Genomic DNA, 24,218 nt, shown 5'->3' on the forward strand with positions numbered 1-24,218 from the left:
CAAATGTCAAAAACGTCACTAGCTCTTGTCAGTTCTGATTATCAATATAACATTTCTGCTGTTCTATTATTCATAATTCACAATATAAAATATTTGAATTAATTTGTAATGGCGGTTTCCGAAAATAATGAAATGATATGATATGTTTTATACAACCTAATGAAAATCCGCAAGAAGCTTTGGAATTATATTTACAAAGGTAACATGGAAAAATTCAAAAAATCCTTAAATTCTGATCTTGTTTTGAAGATTGAAGAATAATTGAATACAATCATTGGAGTATTAAAGGTGGGTGTAATACTCAATGATACAATTAATATATTTTCGGAAAGCCCACATCAAACCTAATGTATATCGAGAAATATATGAACTGTGATTCATTGAAAAAAAAACATATATTTGATTAAAAACTAAAAAAATTTTAGGAAAAAAACTAACCAAGTCACTGAATTCTACGAAAAGTATTGTCATATTATAATATCATAACTAGTTTCACATTCTTTGATTAGTTTAAAGATAACTATGATACAGAGTTACTTTTCGAGTCGACTGTGTGTCACTATATCTCAAAAACCTTAAGAGCTATCGAAATTCTGCTTGCGCCATTTTTAATTTCATGAAAAAGTAAAAAGTAAAAGTAAGATACCCTGAAAAAGTGCCTAAAATGGGATACCCATACACTTTTCAGGCCTGAAATAAAAATAATCAAAAAAAGATAAAACTGATTGGTATTCGTAACATATCGATCTATCGGTCATGTGAGACAGGTCCGGCAAATTTGGAGCTGCCGTATCTGCGTAGCTCAAGAGTTGAACGAAGGAGCACAGGTCAGGGTCTGTACCTTGTATTTGCCATAAGCGGCGTAGGTATATTACTACATTACTAGATAGTTTCACTTCTAATTATCACATGTCTAGCATTGATCCAGAAGCGAGTTTTGAATTTTAAGGAGTATTTATATTTTCAAAAAAAGGAGAACAAGTAATAGAAATACTTTCTGAGGGAAACCTTAAGGAAAAATTTACATAAGTCAGTGACCATACATCATCGAAGAGATGATATTAGATATTACTGACAATAGCAGTTAATGGAAGATTTGTTAGAATTGTGTGAACAAATGTGTCTGTCTTTTTACGAGACATAAGAATATATTATCTGAGTGCGGCAATTTCCAATGGATTTCAACTATGAGATTCAAAAAACATATTTTCCTCGAACTATGGCGATTATATTCTTATCATAAATCATTTTTCTACTTTCAATTCCATATACTGTTCGAAATAATGTAAAAGTTATCACAAATAACAACAAAATCTGAAATCATTGTTCGATAAATATCGGGGGATGGTGGTCATGCATGTGAATACAAAATATGAATAAACATAAGCTGCGTATTTTATATCGCATAATATTCATCGGAAAAGTGGCAAAAGGTCAACGCAAGCCGAGATCCAGTTGACATTATCGTTGCTCCCCATGCAGCAACTTTCGCATGCGTTCATCGGAGGTCCTAAAAAAAGGGATTCGTTATCCGGCTTTACTGTCCGGAAAATTTGTCGGCATGGTTTCTGCTCTCCATCTTATTTATTATTCATGAGAGTCGATGTTCTTGTTGGTCAAGATGAACAATACAACAATGCGCGATGTACCCTTTACTCCTTGGCTCCTCGAAAAGAAATTTCTTTTCGATATTTCCATAAATAGATATCTGATCGGGATGAAAACCAGTGCTTGGCTCTTACACAACGAGATTCTGCACATGTTTGTATCGATACTAAAACATGTGAAAATTTCGTGGAGATCTTGTCTCTAGAAAAGAAGAACCATTTTTAAAAAACATTGATAATTTTAATTGGTTAAGCAGAACGTATTATTGAATTAAGAGCGTAGTTGCATCAAAATTAAGTTGCAATGTTAGTTATGATTAAATAGTACCAAATAAATTTTTCGTGAGTGACTGTCGATTTTTTTATATATTTTGAATTCATTGGGACAGGTACACTTCAAAATAAGTGATTGATGATCAAGTTACTGTAGATCTTCAAGCAAGATAATAATTATCATTTGATTTTGTGGAGTCTATTCATTTATCATCATAATAAAAATGTTGGAATTTTTGATAGAGTCCTTCCACATTCAAATCTTTATTGTAGGTATGTACTCCTCTGGACGTTTGAACCACTTCCTCTTAAGAAATTTTGGAATATTTTATTCTATTGATTCAACTGGAAAAATATCATAAAATATATTTTCAAGCAATTAATGATTTTTTTTGCAAATAGACGGATGCGCCGGTTACTCAACGTATAAGTAATACATAATATAAGTATATATTTTTTCCATCTAAGCCTAAGAATAAATGTTATGGAATTTCTTGTTAGTTCGTGTTGATTTGAAGTAATGAAGTGAATTTTTTAAAACTATAAAGGATGTCATTTAAATTGAAAAGTTGGGGTATTTCAGGTAATACCAGGAGTAAGATAAAATATGGCATCAGATTATGCTTCACTGTACTTGCTTGAAAAATTTTTAAAAAAATCGTATTTTTCGTGGTTCTATATTTTATACTAATGCTGTATTTCGAGTCGCTAATTAGTTGCAAATAGACGGATGCGCCGGACATTTATTGGGACTTGGAATCTGCAGAAAATGAACGTTAAAGACTGAATCAGAAAAACACTAAATGTATGGAAAAGCCTCTAACAAACAATAAAAATGAAAACATGAGTCATAATTCAAGATTACTAGAAATGAAATTGTGCAATATATTCCAATCGAGATCCATTTTTTTTTATTGCAAACGAGTTTTTCGTTGGTCTTATTCGGGAGATTTCTCAAATATTTCAATCTTCTCAAAAATGTGAATCAACTGTGATATGAATAAACTGTGAAATTCAAAATTGAAATTTCCGTTTCTTAAAAACTATACGTCATAGAATGAGGATTTTCAATTCGTTTTTTAGAAGGAAGAATGAACTTTTATTTTAGTTGGCAGTGGCAGTTAATGTTTTATTCTCACTTGATTGGCCGAAATTGATTCGTTGATGTATCCTCTTAGGAAATGCGTAAATTTTTTTGTTTTAGGCAGCAAAGATCGTTATGAAGATCTTCAAATCTCGATGGAGCTTAAAGACCAAGTCAAGCCTGTGTTCGTAATCCGCATGAAATAAGCAAAATCGGTCTTTCAAGTCGGTCTTTCTTCTTTCTTAAAACTTGACTTTCAAGTCAAAACCGAGTTTTTATATTTCAAGCCAGCCACTCGGAAATAATAAACCACAAATCGCAATTCAGTGAGCTCGAAATTCGTAACGAATATCAATGAACCACCCAACGATTGTTTCATCCAACCCTATTCTGGTTTATATTACATTTCGGTGTTTGGACTGCGAAACCTTTTTTCACGGTGACATTGTGCTCGGCCAAATTATCGATTTATTCGTCATGCATGAACTGTATAATTCCAACGATGACGTAATAGAAATAACAAGCTCACGATCCGGTATGAATTTGAATTTTCAAGTTCGTGGAAACTTGCCAGAGGGAGAAGAATTAACTTTGCCTTCAAGTCTCGTAGACTTTTACGAAATTCAAAAGTGACTCTTGAAGTCAAGATGTTTCCTTGTTTCCTAATTCTTTCAAAGTTGGAATATTGGAGGAAAAATAAGAGCAAAGGTTTTTAGATTAGAATGGATTGTTTCCCTGACAACCTTTTTTTTAATGGAATTTGAGATTAAATTCACATTATTTTTTTTCCCAAATTGAAGAACCAGATATCCTGGATTATTAAAAAATGAGGAAGCAGGTATTTTCGCGTATTCAATATTGTATTTTGATCCGGCATGTTTTGTGTGAATCTATTTAGATGTTTCTTCTATGTGTGGTGTTTGAAGATCGATTGTTTCATTACATCTAATCATGGTTTTTCGTCTCAACTATCTCACTACAGGGTGGTTTCGAAGGATATTATTATTTTGACAAAAGGTCATTAAAAGGAATCAATTAATCTAAAATCCCCCAAATGAATCAGGGTGGCGGAGTTATCATCCCCCAATACAAGTCGAATATATGATGTGAAAACATTGCAGATACACGCTATGTGCATGTGAAACTGTTCGTCAGTGTTCGTTGTCGAAGTGCTGTTATTGCCTAATTCATTTCTACCCCGTTTTTACGCCGAGTAAGACTGTGACGGGCGATAGACCAAAAAACTGTTGGAGTGGAGACCAAGAGCTGATAAGCGTAGCCGAGGCAGACCTCCCACTCGATGGACGGATGACCTAAAGAGGATAGCGACAAATTGGATTGCAACAGCCAGAGACAGAGAGAACTGGAGACGTTTGGAGGAGGCCTATGTCCAACAATGGACATGAAATTGGCTGTATGATGATGATGATGATGAAGACTGTGAAGAGATCATACTAATATTGACAACCAAGAGCTCCACCAGCCATTGGACTATATAGGAAGGAGGCAAAAAACTGTCCTTAAACAACAGCTTGTGATTATCGCGTTCATGAACAGTTTTTAGGAGACTGGAGGCTCTAGAGGAAGCTCCACAAAATTAGTTTTTCCAAATGCCAAAGTCTATAATAACCCCATATCCGACTTGGACACCCTACAGGACGATTTAGAGACTATTTGTAAGTGGTGCTCCGATTGGATGTTGCCGCTTAATGTAGAGAAGTGCACTTTGATGCATATTGGTAAAAATAATCCCAACCAGATTTATACCATCGACGGCCAGCCTTTACGTACTGTAACATGCCAGAAGGATCTTGGGATTACAGTCTCGAATGACCTAACTTGGACCAATCATATAGGTGACATCGTCTCCAGATCAAAACAACTTGCTTTTCTTCTCTTCAAGTGCTTCAAAGGTTGCGATGCCAAAACCTTCAGTCTCCTCTACCGATACTACGTCCGTCCAATCATAGAATATGCTGGCCCTGTATGGTGGCCTTCCTTCCAGGCAGACAGGAACAGATTGAGCTACTACAAAGATGGATCACCAGACTTCCTTACGGTGCGGTGCGTCCATCTTATGAAGAAAGACTGCGATTGTTCAACATGCCAACATTCGAGGGCAGGAGATTGCGAGGGGACCTGATATTCACTTTTAGAGCCGTTCATGGTCATTTCGGCGATCAGATGAAGGATCTCTTCACTTTGAATCGGAATCATCTTCGTGGCCATTCGTTCAAGCTTGCTAGAGAGACATTTCGAACATCTGAGAGACAGTGGTTTTTGCCCAATAGAATATTCCATCGTTGGAATCGGCTACCCGACAGCGTGGTCGACGCTGCTAGTACGAATGCATTCAAGAATGCCTATGATCGCCTGTAGTTGTGTATTATCTACTTTTAGAAATTTATCAAGGATGTAGTGATTCTCTTTTTTTTCGGTTATTCACTTCACTCATGCATGTGTGCTTTTTTTTATTTAGATTGAGTATTATAGGTTTACACCTCCACTCTTGTTGATATTATAATAATAATAATAATAATAATAATAATAATAATATAAATAAAATATAATAAATGGTATTACAATTACCATCCAGATGCTGTGTAGGAAAACGAACATCACAAGCTCTACTGGGATCGCACTGTTCTCACAGACCGGAAAATAACCCACAATAGACCAGACCTCATATTGCTCAATAAGGATGAGGACACAGCACTATTCATCGACGTGGCAATTCCAAATAATAACAATCTTCTAGATAGACACACTGAAAAAATTTCAAAATACAGAGATCTCGAGGAACAAACCAGAAAACAGTGGAAGCTGAAAGATATAAAGACCATCCCTATTGTCATTTCATCTACAGGCCTGATACCGAAGAGGCTACTAGAGAACTTGAGAAAACTTCAGTTGGACGAAAATATCTATAGAGTCCTGCAGAAGGCGGTACTGCTCGGAACGGCGAGAACTGTACGCAAGTACATGGGGAATGCAGAGGAACACCGTCTGCTCCAACAGGAAGTGCGGGTGGAGCAGGAATCCAACCTACAGCAGGGAGGCGAGGAGCGACCCGGACCCGACCACCACCACGAGCCCGAAAACCTGGAAAGGGCTCCAACAGAGCTTAATCCTTTTGATATCTGAGATATCTGGGATAAGTGAATTTTCCTCTGGAGAGGAGTGTGAAAGCCGCAAGGCTAAAGTCATAAATTCTTGAACTTGCTCTGCTTTCCTCCTAGCACAAAACAGAAGATAAATTTTTCTCCTTATACCGGCTGGCCCACCCCAGACGCGGCTCTCATTTTCAGGGAGTAAATGAAGATATTTTGAAAATCTTTTCTTGTGGTGTGAGTAGGATGTCGCAAAGCACAATTAAAAATTATTTTCATATATATGGTGATCGAAAACAAAAATATAGACCAAAGCTACACCTTTTTAAATGTAACACCCTATATTTGACCTCAAAAATGGAAATGCAAACTCAATGTATGATGAGTTTCTTCAGATTACTTTATAGCTCAGAAGCACCCTTTACATGATAATGGCGAAAAATCGAAAATATGGAGTTTTTTTTAAATAGCAATTAATGAAGAAACTAGTTACGCCAGCGATACAGACAGAATTTTTTTGAGTAGACAAGTTGGCTACTCCTATATATAAAAGAAAATTTCAACTCTGGAATATAGAGAGTGATCATAATCATTAATTCTCAAACATCAACTACAAATAATCGTCGAAAACTTTCTTTTATTTCAAATGGCACACCCGGTATTTCTATATCTGTTGAACGTAAAAATTAATTTCCAATCTATCTTCATAAATTTTCCTACTTCTAAACCTGATAGTTTCTGAGCAATTTTCGATTTTCAATTAGAAAATAGAAAACCATTTTCGCCATTATCTCGTAAATGGTCCTTCTAAGGTATAAAGTGATCTGAAGAAAATCATCTTAATTTGAGCTTGCCATTCCATTTTTGAGGTCAAATATAGTGTGTTACATTTAAAAAAGTGTAACTTTGGTCTATATCTTGACCCTGTATATATGATAATAATTTTAAATTTTGCTTTTGAACATCCCTACACACACCACAAGAAAATATTTTCAAAATATCTTTATTCACTCCCTCAAAATGAGCACCGGCTCTGGGGTGGGCCACCCGGTATATATTTGAATTATCTAGCAGTAAGTCCAAAATATACTGATTGCTGGGATGAAATGTTGGAAATAATGGAATAACAAATTAAGCAAATATATCAGATACAAGCAATGGGCAAGTTTCCTAAAACTCCAAAACCGAATTTAAGATTATTTGTGGAAAGGTTTTTCTACTAGTTATTCAACACGTAAAAGATTCGCTTCAAAATTCAGACATTTCAGAAATACACCCTTCGAAACTTCGACTATGTGAAAGCTTGTGACGTAGAATGCCTTTATTTAAATATAGTAATTTTTGTTAATTCGACAACACTGGAACCGATCAAGAAGATGTCTGTGTCTTTATCTTCTTAAAACCGATGACATTTTGTGTCATTGTGTGTTTTTCTTGTCAAATGTGAATAATGTGATCATCAAACTTGATATTTATTACATCTATGGTGATCAGAAAACTTTCATGACCATTACTGACACAAATGGGCGTTGCCGGATTATAAAAATGACGTAGAATGTTCACAAGAGCACTTCTGAAATCAGAATTTTCGTAATCGAATACAGACAAAATGCAATATGTTAAAATTCGAAAAAAATATATTTCGAGATATTTGAGTTATAAGGATTTTTATGACATATATTTTGAAATTTAGGAAAATACCCCATTGTACGGTATGTTGTATTTGCAGTATTCGTTTGTCAACTGTAGAATTATTATTCTACTATTAATCTTTAAACGAAATTTTTATTTGTATTTAATCTGCCTTATTCTCAAAATTTTTCATCTGAGCAGAATGGGATGTATGCCATAACCTGAAAGTTCTTATAACCACTTTAAATTTCTGACGGAAAGGTTTTTAATTGATCACCAAAATAGGCTGTAAGGATCTTTTCGATCTACAAAGTGGGAGACTATACTAACCAGAACATTTACAAACTGATTTAACCTCCCCATTTCAAATTATCACGATCCAACACTGGCATGAATACAATTAGGTACCTACTTGAAATTCATTTTATCCAATTAATTTGTTGCGTTCGTCATTACTTCATATGTTAACTCAGTTTCGCCCATAATATATCCTCAGCGGCATACCTCCTACGCCACTGTTTGACGCTGTATATAAATTAGTTCATTTAGGAAGCAGAACTAAAAGCTGTGTACACTAATCAATTACGAACCAATTGATGAAAATTTGCGCTAGGTTTTCTCACACCCAATCATCACCCAGTACATATATATAGCTTATAGGGGTAAAATATCACCGCATTAAGCAAACTAATATTGAAAGGATAATATGAGAGTTTAACGGGTTATTTTGAGTGTGAAATTGAAATGGTTATTATCATTATTACGTCAAAATAACTCATCAGAACTCAGAAGTGACATAGACAATTTTTGTACACACCTCAATAATTATGAGCTTTTTCAATTAGTGCGGTGGAGAACTGGGTTCCTTTCACAGAACCTTGTCAATGACCTTGAATTAAAAATGACAGCAGAGCAATAAGTGTTCAGGAATGGAAAAATGACAATACAGCTACAGCTTGAACTTTCATTTGTAAGTAGGATAAGAGAAGAGGCCGCCATAATTCATTCAAAATGGAAATCAGTGAATATCAATGACATTATACAGTTGGAGCTTTTATCTGTTAGGTACAAGCTTCTTACAAATGATTGAACACTACACTGGTCGTCAATTTTGCAATTCTATGATATTCAGATCGAAACTCAGTAAGGAGCAGCATATAGTAATTCAAAGCCTCGTTCAAAGAGAACTGTGATGTAATAATAATCGATAAAATCCCGTAGAATTATTATTATTCAGATAACAGTCGATTTGGAATCAGTGGATGTAATGCAATCCCAATTGCTTGAGCCCAGAAATTTTTTGCCACTCTGAAAATTGGACTTACCTCCGGAAATCCAAAAACTCTGTTGCCAACTATCTTCCTAGAGTTTTCATTATGTTTATACCGTACATATTCCAAGAAATACAATAATACTTTGAGAATTGAAATAAAATATGAAGTTTACTGTGAACGATTTATTCTGTGGAAACTGTACAATACACTCAATGCAACATTGACGAAGAATTGAAAATTTGAAGTTTATCTGCTGGATAATGTTGAAATTATACTCAATAATTTTATTCCTATGTCAGTTTCGATTGAAATGATTTTTTTTTCAAAGACTAGAAATATTTGACATTCCATACTTCTTGTTAAATCTTCCAAAAATCAATGCTTTTTAGATCAATAATGAATTGATGACAAATGAAGTGCTCTGAAGAAAAAATGAAGTGACATTCGATCTGTTAACATTACACATCTATGTTAAAATCTTAAGTCTAAAAGAATAAAATTAGAATAGAATCTCTGTCCATATCAATGACTTGAGTGTCAAGCGAATAAATATACCTTATTGATAACTTGTCTGAAATAATATATACAGGCAAAAATATATTAATTTAATCTCACACAAATCAAAGTCCACCTCTGAAAAAAATTTCTTACAGTTTATCACAAAAAATACAATAATAGATCTGAGTCTAATATGAAAATATATAATTTTGTTATATTCATATCTCAAAAAGGCAGTGATAAACTTCATTGAGAATCCTTCTACAATTTATAAAATTCACATTTATAACAATAATACACTTTGGCGTCGAAGATACGAAAACGTCGCTGAATGAACAATTGGTTGATAGTGGATTTACAAAAGTATGTATTGCACATGAATAGTCAAATATTCAAGAGGGGACTCTACCATTCACACATTGCAATAAACAAAATAGTGTCTGATAAAATCGATGCTTAGGTTTAAAGATTAGTAAATATGTATAGGCTAAATATGAACTCGGCTGATAAGCAACAAGGCGATGTGTTTTCCAGAGAGGCTACTAGTCCAAAAGAGCGGATACTGAAGATTTACTTCAAGTAGCCCACCAGGTAGTTACGAGGTAATAGACCCATGCGACGTCTACGAGCTATAAATAAAATCATTCGTTAACAAAAATTTAAAAAAATAAAAATAACTCGACCACACCTTGAAAAAATGCTAAAAGCAATTGCAAAATAAAAAAGCTGCTAATAATAAGATAAGATGAAATAATAAAAATGATAAAATAAACTCTACGGAAAATAAAGATAAGATTAAATTCTCTCGGCATATTTGTTCCTCCTCAATTTTTGAAAATTTTTTCTGTATGTGTTGTCTGGTAATCGGAGTGATTTTCATTTTGGCATTCAAAATGACGCATTTGATATTAGATATGTCGTGACAGATCGGTAGGCGAACTAAGAGGGTAAGTAAAGAGTAGTAGCCAAAAGTTGATACACTTTGGTACCAAAGAGTTGATACTTTTTAGTAGTAGTGTAGGCTGTAATGTTACAGCGTATTGTGGAAAGATGAATCATCGGCCTTCTGTCTTCGTAGACGACCAGGCGAACCAACGGCCATTTATCAGATGAGATGTACCAAACATAATTCTCGAATGTCTTCTTCATAACCAAATAAATACTATGAGGCTTTGTTACACAACACCACGCCTCATTAAAACTTTCAATCTGGCGCTTTTAGCGAATAAAATATTTTTTCGCGGTTTAAAGCAGCATACCGATAATTATATCTTCAACATGTTTTCAAACAATTGTAAACGTTACGTTTAACCTGCATCAGGATGCTGAACACAGCAAATTTCAGTTGCCCCACTTTGACAAAGTAATTACGTTTCAGAGGAACTCTCGGGGTGGTGAACGAGGGAGAATTGCATGTAGTCATGTTCTCGATTTTATTTGTGTGCGTAATAATGCAGTCTAGGTAGCTGTGAAGAAAAAAATTAACTAGATGTAGTTAGGTGATACCCTGCACGACTGTTTGTCAGGGCAGTAATGAGGCCAGGTTAACAATCCAGTTGATCCTTCACCATGCGATTCCCCACGTTTCCATCATAAGCTCTGATTTGAAAAAAAATTTTCAATTTATTGAATCTTCAATAAAGAATGGAAGGCATACTCAGTTTGGAGGAAATTTATCGAATGATCTTTCCTTTACGGGAAAGCTAATTTTCCTTAAAAAATCATAATGAAATGAACTTAACGAATACCGAGGCCATAAAACACCACTCGAATCGGTATAACCGCCCCTTTTTGTGATCGGTGCTAACCTCACTTGTCAAAATGACGTTCTATATCAAGGATTATAAAACACATCGTGCTGACTTTGACAGAACCATTGAGGGTTACACAAGTGCTGGTTAGGTTAGATTAGGTATCTTCTGAGAAAATTTTGTTCAGCGAATATTAGGGTGACCAGACGTCCGTCATTGTGACGGAGAGTCCGTCAATCGTCCAGGAAGTCCGTCGTTGGAAAACGTCCGTCAAACTCTTGAATTTGATTCAGTATTTTTCGCAAGATTATTTGAGATGGATAATAAAAAAAGAAAGTGCAAATTTACGGAAGATCTTTCAGAAGAATTTTTGGGTCAATTCAGTTTGCATTTGGAGAAAGGCTAGCAACGCCTGAAGCCCTCTTCTCATTCCACATTGTAATGCACAACCATTATATTAATATTATTAAATTTTCGTTTTTGCGTTGTGATAAACTTTCATTATTTCTCTATTTTCAATAAAAAAAATTTTTTTATCACCATACGTAGTAGGAAACTGAGTAGCTGGAAGCAAATACAGGGTGAGTCTTAGACTCGAATCAAATATTTTACAGTAGATTCTCTAGGTCAAAAAAAAACTCTTTTTCCTTTACCATTTTTTCCGAATCGGCTCGGTTTAAAAGATGAAAATGAATTTCGGGATATAGTTGTCGAGTAATTTGACGTTCAAAAATAAAAATATTTGTGAAATTCGAAAAATTGGGTACTTCGACCGAATGCAACTCTTTTTGAAAGATCCACAGGTGTGTAGTATCACACAGATTCATTTAGTTATTCTGCAGGTTATTTTGCTTTTTGCAGGGGTGGCACAGCTCATAATGAAAACTTAAAATGGCTATATATCTTTTTATCAGGGCTAAATCGGAAAAATGGTACAGGAAAAAAGTGTTTCTTTTGACCTCTAGAATCTACTGTTGAAATATTTTTACGATTCAAAGATTCGCTCTGTATATATAAATATACATATACACATTCCCCAGGTCCGTCCGTCATTGAACTGGGGATAATCTGGTCAGCCTAGCGAATATTATTTCTCCTTCAGTGGTAATATGGAATTGCGGTATGATAGAAAAATTTCTATTATGGACAATATTGACAATTCGTCATAGTTGGTTGGTATGCCCTTCAAGTCAGTCCGAAATATCTAATAATCCTTGAACCTGTGTAGGGCATTTCAGATCAGTTGACAGCTGACGGGATCAATGAGAGATACACCAATGTTGGTTTCAAGATTATCAGAAACCTTCGTCAAGTTTCAAACCAAATTATGTCTGGTTTCGAAAAGTCCACTTTATAAAAACAGAATATGGAATAACAGACGAAGCGCCCCTAAATATCTGAAAAATGGTTTAATTTTCTAATAAAGAGCACCTCGTTATCTTGACAGAAATCTATTTATCCTTCATTGGAGCATTCGATTGATGAATTCATAAGAATGGAAAATCACGACATTTTCAGTCGGGAAAAATCGTCAGGAGTTTTAAAGCCCCAATTCTGCATATCTACCCATTGAACTGTCATATTTGCCCTTCTATGAGATGATAACGATAATATTATACCAACGAGACATATGTCATGTTGAGAAGGAATGAAAGAAATCATATTATGCATGACATTTTGCTCACAAGGGTCGTTTATCCACTCTAGATTTTCCACCTCTGAGAGTCGGACCTGAATAATAGATTTTTAATGGGGAACATAAGTGAAAAACGGTGACATTTTTAGAATTGTGTCATGAATGATAGCAGCGTTTCAGGCTGAGCTTAAATTAATTGGTTTTTGCATATACTCTAGTGCCGGCAATGAAAGAAAATAGTTTCAACGATCCCGATATTAGTAATCAATAACCACAAACATCGATTATCGTAAGGTGAATTGTTGTACATTTTATATACTCAAAGTGTTAATATTCCAAAAAAATCTTTATCTTATTTCCCAATTTCCCAATTTTGATTTCGACACGAGTTGCTAATTCTATTGCATATATTTCGATTCTGTTATAAATTTCGAATCCCATCAGGTACATAAATACTAAAAAGTTACTTCCTTCCAATATCCATAAACACAATAAAAGATGTAGGATATATCTGAAAACCATATTTTTATGTCACTATAAAAAAAGGTTTAGGTGAGGGTGAAGCTGAAATCACGGAACACAGCTCTAGAACGATTTCAGTTCATTCACTCCACAGCAATAAGGCCGAGTGCCCAATTATAATAAAGTTGACGTAATTCCACAAATGGGTGGATATAACCACTGGAGGTTTCGCAAACGAGCGGAAAAATCAATATACCGAAGCGCAGTCAACAGCTCGATATTTTCAATTTCTATGAATAGATATACCAGGTGACATTAGGAGTGTTTCACCAAAGAGAATGAATTTAAGAGGCTCTTCAGATGTACTGAAAGGAATGGGGCCTATTTTCAAATGAGGTGACAAAATAGGCTTTCGTTTTTTGAATCATTCCAAATGACATTTTGTTATTGACTTGTGGAATTTATGTAATATTTAAATTTATGTAATGAATTAACCTTTGGACTATTTCTGGATCTATACAAGGCCTACGGTTGCGTTCAAGCTAACAACCTGATGAAAAACTAGAATAAGAGGGCATGCCTTAAAGTAGGCAACATCGTGGAAAAGAATACTCTTTCTTGTATACATTAATAATGATGATTCACTAGATACACAAATTAAAAGCTATATGGAGGTTGTCAACGATTCCGAATATTCTCATCTGAAGTCTATAGCTACGGAAATGCTGAGAAAATCTTATTCTTAGTTTAATAACAACTTGGTATTGAACCAAGATAGGAACAATTTTATGCAAACATCCAACATTGAAGAACATTGAAGAGAAATCAATCTAAATAATGAAGCATATACAAAGTGAATGATCATGTTGAATTCCTCGCAAATTACATATATAGTGAACTGTACTGGCAATATAATAAATACATATCCCACAGAAACTGAAAAGGTTGACCCCAACTAGAGCATGCTTCGAAAAATCGAGTTAAAAAAATTATTGCAACCTTTCTAACGTCACTGAGTATACTATAATTTGAATGATTGAAACTTTATGGCGTTCACTGACACATATTATTTCAATCTACCCCTAAGTATAATCAAATCACCGCCTCAACTTAATGGTTCCGTACACGCTTTTTCTGGAAGGAGGTGAAGGCTATACTGAACAGCGGCTATAAAATTGTTCGAAAACCCGCAAACATTAAAGGAATGAAACATCCGTAGGTATAAACGACAAAAATAAATATATAACTTCCGCTGGTTTCAATGCTGCCTGGTCGATAAGAAGGTTGAATCGGTAATTGTTGACAGAAAAAATAATTCTGTCCATTTTCCGAGATACAAATAATTTAAAAATTCAATACAGTATGGATGGATACATAGGTATACAGGGTGAGGTCAAAAGAAATGCTTTTTTCTTATATCATTTTTTCCCTGATAAAAATATATAGCCATTTAAAGTTTTCATAACGAGCTGTGACACGCCTGGCAAAACAAAATTACCTTCAGAATACAATCTGTGACACTACACATCTGTGGATCTTTTAAACAGAGTTGTATTCAGGCAAAGTACCCAATTTTTCAATTTCACAGATACTTTTTAATTTTTGAACATCAAATTACTCGAAAACGGCGCATTGTAAGAGAAAATATGAAGAATAGTTTTATTTTACAAAACGTACAAATTTTCATTAGATAGCGTCCAACTTAGTTTCAAGAGTTGGGTTCTTTGAATTTTTGGTATTTTTATAGTACGTAATGGTCATAATGAGAAAACTGGAAGACGTGGGTGATATCTTCAACAAATAAATGAAAAACTATATTCCGAAATTAATTTCATTCGAAACAAAACCGTTTGTGAGCTAGAACTGAAAATTAATATCATTTGTTTATGGTTTTCACCAACCTGATCTTTTAAACTTAAATAAAAAAATGATTTTCCATATGTAATGAGTTAGGTCTTTACATATAGTTAACCTGCCACAAATAGCAGCAGTAAGGAGCATCCTTTATTTTTCCAAGTGATTTTTCGAAAATAATCCGTTTCGAAAATATGATTTCTACACAACTATTAATTCAATGGGGAATTCTCCTCAATTTGGGTTATCACAGCATATACAAGTTTAAACTCAATAATTATGAGTTTCATTCATGAATTTTTCAAATGCACCGGGGAAACTATTCAAAATCATTCTTCAAATCTAAGGTTTTAGAATTTGAATCGTTTCGTTTCTAGTTTACGATTTGGCAACAGCGCCTACTAGAAAATAAAAAGAAAAATGGCTTGTTTATAAAATAACAGCTGTTGATTTACAGGCGCGTACTCACTGGCGAGCCTCAACAGCAACCGGCCATAAAAATCCCATAAAATTTTACGACCTTCCTCGTTCGTCGCAGACTTCATAGACAGCCATCTTTGTCTATCTTATTAAGATAAGTGTATTTGTTGTCCTTTATTATCAACGCATATTTCAGTCGATGTTGCCAACTTGTGCAATAGAAACGAAACACTTTAAATATTAAATACCCATTTTTATTTTTCATTTTCAAGTACTTCAAATAATTTTTTTGGGAAACGGTCGAAATGGTTATTTCAAAATGTGGCGTTTCAAAAATATTTCATAAAAAATACATCATTTTCATCAGAAGGAGTATTCCCTATTTCCATGAAAAAACCTCCATGTTGTGGGGTGTCCTATGGGCTTACTTACAGAAGAAATATATAAAAAGACAGAGCTTTTTTATATCAGAACTTGACGGACAAGGACAAGGTAATGAATATGTTTTTTTAACAGAAATTCTTTAGCATAAAAAAAATTGAACAAGTCATCCAGCATCAGCAAAAACCCTTAATTATACAAGATGCTACGAATACAAGAATGGACACCTGTGTCATATTTCCCCCATAAATTTTCCTTTCACCTGATTGGTTTCGCGTAAATGAATTACCAAAGGATATATTGCGCAGGGAATTCATATGACAATGCAAAATCCCTAAAGTCTCTAATTAATTAATTGCCTCCACGAATAAAAGGTTTCTCAACTTTTAATTCAGAGAGGAACCGACTGCTACAGCACAATTTTAACTGGAATGATACATAAATTTTCCCTTATAATTCGCTTCAAAGAAACATTCCTTGGAACCCCTCTCGAATATATAATTCATAATACCCGCCACTCCGTACAGCTAAACAACCTCGCCTTACTGATGCAGTCTGAACATCGACAAAGGGGTGGTGCCGTGTGTAGGACAATATAAACTAAGGTTCTTGCAGATACAAGCATTACAAGCCCCCGCTTCGGAGGGTCATTAGAAAGTCATAAGACCAGCGTGTTTCGGCGAACACTAAACACGCTTTCGCTACAAAGACTTCAAGCAGCCAACTTTCGAAATGAATGATTGATGTTTCCCACTATTTGGCAGTTTTGATGTTTGCATGTTGAGCATAAAAACACTGACGCTTTTTAATGCGATATAACCCACTTTAATTTGATTGATGCGGATACAAGAGCAGATAAAACTGAAAAAAACAGAAATCATTCAGACTCTACAAATATTATCAAATAGTTAAGTCAACACATCTTTCGTAACCGTATCTTTCTAAATGAATATTCCCAATAAGGAAGCTAAAAACTACTGAAAAACCATGAATTCTTTCTTTCTCTAGCAATTTCAATAAGACATCAATAATGAAAATGGTTAATGACATATTTCAAATAATCAATTAAATGATTCATGCCTTTCTAGTGTCTCTAGTTCCTTCTTTGAAAATATAACATGTAACAACGGTGTAACGTTGTAGCCTGCGTGGGTGTAGAGTGGTTTGCCGTTGAAAAGGAAAAAGGGACAAGAGAAAATTTCACAGTACATTCTTGACAGAAAAGTGGAAACAAACCCTATCACAAGAATTGAACAAATATCAATTTGTTTGTCAAAAGCACTTTCTCGATGAAGATAAAAATATCATGCCAATAATCCTACATGGTTCAGAAATGGAAGTGTTTTGTTGACACAACATAAATATTGTCTAACGGTTCTCAGCTGAGCATTGCAAACAGAATCTTCTATATCAAGTGAAGTATCTGACATTGCCACCTTTTGCTGTCTAGTACTTACTGAATGTATACAGGGTGAGTTTTTGACTCGTACAAATATTTTCCCGTAGAATTTTGAGGTCAAAAGAAACACATTTGTTCCATACCGGCTCGGTTCAAAAATAGATTGTGTAGGGTGAGTCTTTGACTCGCACAAATGTTTTATCAGTAGATTCTGGAGGTCAAAAGAAACAATTTCTTCCTTTAAAATTTTTTCCGAATCGGGTCGGTTTAAAAGATACAGGCAGTTGAAAAGCCATAAAAAATGTTATTTTCAATTCTATCTCACAAACGGTTTTATCGAATGAAATAAATTTCGGAATATAGTTTCTTTTCATTTATTTGTTGAAGATATCACCCACGCCTTCCAGTTTTCTCATTAAGACCATTACGTACCATAAAAACACCAAAAATTCAAGAACCTAACCCTTGAGACTAAGTTGGACGCTATTTAATGAATATTTTAACGTTTTGTAATATAACAGTGTTCTACAAATTTCTCGTATAACGCGCCGTTTTCGGGTAATTTGATGTTGAAAAATTGGGTACTTTGGCTGAATACAACTCTGTTAGAAAGATCCATAGATGTGCAGAGTCACAGATTTAGCTAGTTATTCTGAAGGTAATTTTGTTTTTCCAGATGTGGCACAGCTCATTATGAAAACTTAAAATGGCTCTATCTTTTTAGTAGCACCGAATCGGAAAAAATATAGGAGTATAGGAAAAATGTGTTTCTTTTGACCTCAAGAATATATTGCTAAAGTATTTGTACGAGTTGAAGACTCACCCTGTATAGGTAATTATTCACTACTGTGTCTGAGAGTTCATGGTGCTTGGAAGTATTAATAATGTATATGATAAGAGTGTTATCCCAACGTGTAGACAAGCAACTTTTAATCCATCTATTTCTCAAGATTCGATTCCGGTATGGAATAGTGATTTGGGGGTAGTTGTTCTGATGTCTGTGAATTATTCGTTATTCAAAAATACGCTTTAAGAACTATGCTTGGTCTGAAATATAGAGAAACGTGTAGGACGTTCTGGATAGCAAACTTTTTATGAAAAAAAATCCACATTATTTTGGGGATTTAAAAAATCATAATAACACAAGACGTCATGTACCCTTTTTCTTTCCAATACATAAAAAGACTCTAACTGAAAAAACCACAAAGTATATGTGTATAAAATTCTATAATAATATGATATACTTTGAATATATGTAGTGAATTTCACCAAATTGAAAAGTGAACGGTTTCTCATTTTTTTGTATATTTGTATTGAAAATTCTGAGAATAAAATTGTTGTTATTGTTAAAACAGTTCTGACATCGAAACCAACTCCACCACAAACCGTAATTTTACCCTGGAAAAGAATAGACTTCTTGAACAGACAGGCAGTGTCCACACTCTTAATTTCAGAAAAAATGCCATATCTGTCTTCACACTCTTCACACCGAAAGAGCTAAAAACGAACTTTTACTGGCGTTTCAACAGATAATAGTCTAACATTTCTGGATATTCGTCGAGTTCCAGTGGCAAAGTACAGTTGAATATATTACACTTTGGCTACCATTGAATGAATTGGCCACTTGAACTTGTGTTAACCAAACGGAAGAATCCTCTGTCGGCATAGTCATCGGATAAAACTAATGAAAATTATATTTTGCGTAGAACCGTTCGAAATACGAAGAGAAAATCATTAAAATATGCATTTTCTACACACACGAACAAAAAATGGTAGGACTTGCTTCACGATGAACCAGAAGACGTTTATATAAACGTTTTAAATGTATGTAATCGAAAAAAATTAAAATGATACGGAAAATATGCATTTTCAGAAAACATCAATATATTTTTGTGATGAAAACAAAACGTGTTGTCTTTCGAACGCCTTTTTTCATGATTTGTTGGCGCTGATGAGCGGGAGTTTGCATTAGTGAGCCTGACTTTGCGGAATACTTTTAACTTTTGGCAAACAAATCGAGTGTGTGTATACCAATTGAAGTTTCTACGTTGCTCTCAATCAACTGTCCCGATATGTCCAGTTAACTATTCGCAACAAACAGACGACCAGTTGCTTCGAAGTGCTTCGTGTGCGAATATTTGTTAGATTTGGTTCGTCTTGAATTCCACTCAATAATAGGAATGAAATCTTGATATTTGTGAACTCCAATAGACACACATCAATAAAATCATACGATAATGTATGGCTAACTACAAGTCATAATTAAAGTAATAAAAATACCTAATAGAAAACAAATACAACAATTGAGAAGCTGGTAGCGATCCCTCCACCAAAAGAAAAAGAATTGAAAATAAAATCAACTCTGCCTTGCAACGAAAAAAAAGCCCAAAATACCTTCAAAATCATACGTACGTATGGCGCGTGTAGATCGCGCTTAAGAGCTGGTTGCTCCCAGCCGAGCAAGTCGCCTTTCTGTGAACAAAAAGCACAAACACATTCAATAAACAGTCACATAACGATGCTTCATTCACACAAATAGATGAGATGAAAAATTTTGTGCGAATGATGGTGAAGATTTGTAAGTATTTATTAAAATAAAGAAAAATTTGGTTCTGTCATAGAGATTGTGGATGGTTAAAAAGCGCGGATACTATATAGATATAAGGTCGTTCAAAAAAATAACTGAAATATCACCCAAATTGTTGTAAAATAGACAAATAATTGTAAAATATACAAGACCGACCAATGGTACAGTGTTTCATGTTAGCTCGATTTGGTGACTAATTCAATGAGCAAAATTGATAAGTGAACCATAATCAGGGAAATTTGAAATGATATTGCTGCAAATAAATGTGAAACCATCATTATATTTATCGACTTCAACAAAAATAAAATTTTACGTTTAAAATTTCGATTTGCTGTTGTCAAATTAAGTACTCACGAGATCTGTTGAATTTCAGAATTTATCTTTATACCATTCAATTTTGGAAACTAGTTGAATTTGCAGAATTAATTTTGGATATCCCATGAATAACACTATTAACTTGATGGTCACAAAATCCAGTGACCCGCATACGTGAAACAATGTTTTGGTATGATGAGGCGGATATATTTCATCGCCTAGATTTGCAAGCCATTTTTGGCTCATTTATGGCATTATTCATAATGATAAAGAGGAACAATTTTGGTTTATTCATCGTAATAAATAAACTTCTGAAATTTTCAGTTCACAATTTGGGATGTTTCCAAAAATTTAGTTAAATCCAGCAGTTATCTAGGGAAACACTAGAAGGCGGATTTTTTGATTGGGTTTTTCATATTTTCATATATCAAACGTGAACTTCGAAAATTACAGGCGGTGGCTCAATTTTTTGGATACTCGTTTTTAAATGTTCATTATTGGTCATGTCATAATAAATCAAAACATTTGCACGATCTTGAAAATACCTTTGAAATCATACAATTCCTTATACACAAAAGAAATATGTTCCTAGGAGTTTTCCAATGTTCCCAAGTAAGGACCAACATGTGCACAAACTATCAGTGTATTTCTTTTTACAACAATCTCTATGATGTAGAGACGTAGATCTATCAATCAATGATCGGTCATCTTGTGATGACTTTCACCATGAGGTTCAACAATATGTAATCCGTAGCGATAGATCTACATTCAATACATTAAACCATCAGTGTTAATCGACGAATAAAACACAACAATGCTTTTTTGAGAAATTTCAAAATTCATGCTGTTCAAAAAACAATTTGTCAGTATGTTAGGAGTAACACTCACGTCAAACTTTATATACATGCTGAGCAAATCATCATGAATTAAAATGTTTAACATTCATTCACGTACTACCTCTTACAATTCAATCTTTATATCCTCAAAATTTAGTTTCTATGACTGAGCAAAAAGATTATTGTTTTATTCATAAAATTATTTAAGCTCTTCAAGAAGTTTACTATAATAATACTTTATTCCTGAAGGTCGTTTTATTGAAGGCAAGTCCTAATGTAACACAATGTAAGAAGCTTTATTTCCGGAATACATTCGAACTGAGAAAGTTTCTATCCCTCACATATAGGAACCAATGATAAAATGCAGTCCGCTGCTGCTCTCGAGGACCGCAATAACTCAAAGAGACGAATTCTCCTGTCCTCTCGGTTCGCGTGAATAATCAAACGATTCCGATAGAATTTGCCGCTTCCTGGGCCGCAAAATCCGTCTTCCTTGTTGCAAATTCAGTTTTTACGAGTTGTTCGAGTCCTTTCGCGAGTTTGGAAGATGGAACGAGTTCATTTTGTCACATAGGCGGCTTTGCGGAAACGACCGCATAGTTAGGAACACGATTCTGACATTCTGAAGGAACGAAGTTCTAAAATACACTTACATATTGAAGGATTCGATTACTTTTCTGTCGTGAAAATTTACATTATTTAAGGAACAAAAAAGATATTAAACAGATTTCGATCAATGTTATAGTGGCAGTGATAGTATATTTTTATTATTTCTCTGAATTATAATGCTAGGTCTTGAAATTTCTAAATTTTATTTCGATATTGTCACTCAAATAATCAAGCAGTTGTGTTTCGTGGAATATTGTTAATTGTCTTACGCGTATTGAAATCGTTTTGCCGTTCAAAAGAAGCACTGCCTTCAAAAGACTCTTTCAAGCCTCTAGAAATGCTCAAAATAATTAATTTTACATATGGCGTTATCGTATTATAAAACGATCGTGAATTTCCGATCCTTTCCTCGCGGAGGGTGAACTGCACTCGACAGTTTCATTCGATTTGTTAGTAACATTTGGCGTGCCCGTTTTTCGAAGAGAGGTATTTTCTAATTTCTTCCTCAATTCAATTATTACCCAGATATAGCAGTACCGACTGTATCGTCACAATTTTTCGAGGTAAATGTAAAAGTTATTGTTCTTTTGTGAACTTTCTAATAAATCAGCGTCATTCTTCCAGTCATTTCTATGAGGATGAATATTATAGATTTTTAGAGAAGTAAAGTGTTTCAGATGGGAGTAAATGTATTCAGCCTTGGCAGGCCAAGGCTTCTTCTCTTCCACCAGATTTCTCAGCCAATGAAAGCCTCTGGGACTTTAGGTAAGTTCATTATCTTTTCATTTCCTTGATATCTTGGTACATTAGGAAGTTTGCGTCATAATGAACGCCCTAAAAATCTTCATGTTCTCCGAAAATGTTAATACTTTGCAACATCTGAATTTAAATATTTAAGAATTGAAAAACTCTTCTACAAATTAACAAAGGTATCGCAGAAGTCAGTTTATGCTGTGCTAATTCATATAAACTATAAAACCAATTAATGCATAAAATTCTGAAAGCCGTTTTTAATAGCACTAGAATCACTTCCTGTAATCGATTAAATAAGATATCAGCATTCAAGTTAATAAGCTAAATATACATAAAAGTCAGTTTATCAGAGAGAAGTGTGAAGACACAATTGGTACCTTTAATCTATTTGATCAATGGTGTTTTCCGATGTTTAAAGAATCTGAACTGCAGTCGCAGTGTCAAGTCTTTTCGGACTATACAAAAAGAAATAAAATAAATAGTAAAAATACAAAAATATTTTTTTCTATGAAAAAATATGAAATTGATCATTGTCTTCACCTGAGAAACAAATACTGTGCAATTATCAGCATCAGGTTGAAGTTCAGAATCTTATACTTACTGGAGAAAATGTGATGTTGTGAGATTTTGTTGATGTAATTGTGTAACCAACATTATTTTTCAATGTTGCTTGACGATTTCATGCAAATTTTACAAGAACAATAAACCCTTCAACATAAAGCAACATCACCACCACATCACAATTTTGAAGTTCTTCCAAATCAACTATTTTCACCATTTAATCCTTGAGAGAGAGTTGGAAAACAAAGGAAAAAGTATATGGAAAAATTCACTAAAAATATAGATAAAAAGTTATATTTTTCTCGAGTGGTAAAATGTGAATATAGCGGGACTGAAAGAACTCAGGGGGACACTTCACAAGTACTCACGACAGAGTGTCGTATTATGCCGTCTGTGCAATTTTTATTGCCTTCCCAGCTGAATCAATTGTTATTTGATAATTAGCTTTAACCATTCGACGATCTACAAAATATGTATCAAAATCTATTTCAAAGGGAAGTCTGACCATCAATTTCATATTTCAATACTTGCATTTACTCAATAATTCATAACAATAACCATTTCGATGAAACAAATAAACTTCGTACGCCAATAATAGCTTCAATTATACACAACAATCACTGTTATGAATTCAGAGTAGATTATGAAAAAATGACCGTAGCTCCACTCACTGAAAATTGGAAGGCTGTGTGCAAAAAAAAAGATGACCAATAAGAACTGAAAACTGCAAAAAAGCAAAAATAAAAGCAAGGCAAAATAAAAACAATAGTTTTGGTGGAAAGAAAAATAACGAAAATAAAAACTTAATAAATAAATAATAATAATAAATATAACTGTGTAAAATGTTCAACATATGAAACTACCACCACAATGTATCATTAATGAAGGATGTAGTCATCGTCATCCAGAGGAATCCTGAATATGGAGTATAAATCTATAAAAACAATACACTTACTTGTATCAATATTGCGTTGTAAATGTGTGGCGATACGATGACGGGCATCGTTGTACTCTAAATGCAAACCCAACCTCAAAAGAGTTGGATTCTTCTCGATAAGCTGTGTTATTTCCATCTCTATTTTGTTGCCAAGAACTTGTGACCTCTGAGGGGAGAGATATCACATATTAACTCATTTTTATGAGACAAACTATACATGTGTTTGAAGTTGGCACAGC

The 24,218-nt window shown here is 34.1% G+C and overlaps 1 protein-coding gene across 11 annotated transcripts in view; it reads right to left on the reverse strand.

Moving 5' to 3' along the window:
* Positions 1–9,147: 9,147 nt before the first annotated feature.
* The window catches only part of LOC123314988 (tropomodulin-1), a 62,382-nt gene continuing 47,311 nt past the window's right edge, over positions 9,148–24,218 (reverse strand). For 2 of the 11 annotated variants that reach the window (XR_006537892.1, XR_006537894.1), the window contains 4 exons: positions 23,998–24,145; positions 23,411–23,504; positions 19,794–19,853; positions 10,043–10,107 (listed from right to left, as the gene is read on the reverse strand). Coding sequence is in view for 4 of the 11 variants with exons in the window: in XM_044900495.1 (XP_044756430.1) it covers positions 22,866–22,936; positions 23,998–24,145 (219 nt within the window). In the remaining 7 variants the exon portion in view is untranslated. Of the gene's footprint in view, positions 10,108–19,775; positions 19,854–22,858; positions 22,937–23,410; positions 23,505–23,997; positions 24,146–24,218 lie in introns of those variants that run through there. The other 9 variants (XR_006537890.1, XR_006537895.1, XR_006537889.1 and 6 more) reach the window with 9 other exon arrangements.

The sequence above is a fragment of the Coccinella septempunctata genome, chromosome 6 (genome assembly GCF_907165205.1).
Source record: "Coccinella septempunctata chromosome 6, icCocSept1.1, whole genome shotgun sequence".
Classification (NCBI taxonomy): domain Eukaryota; kingdom Metazoa; phylum Arthropoda; class Insecta; order Coleoptera; family Coccinellidae; genus Coccinella; species Coccinella septempunctata.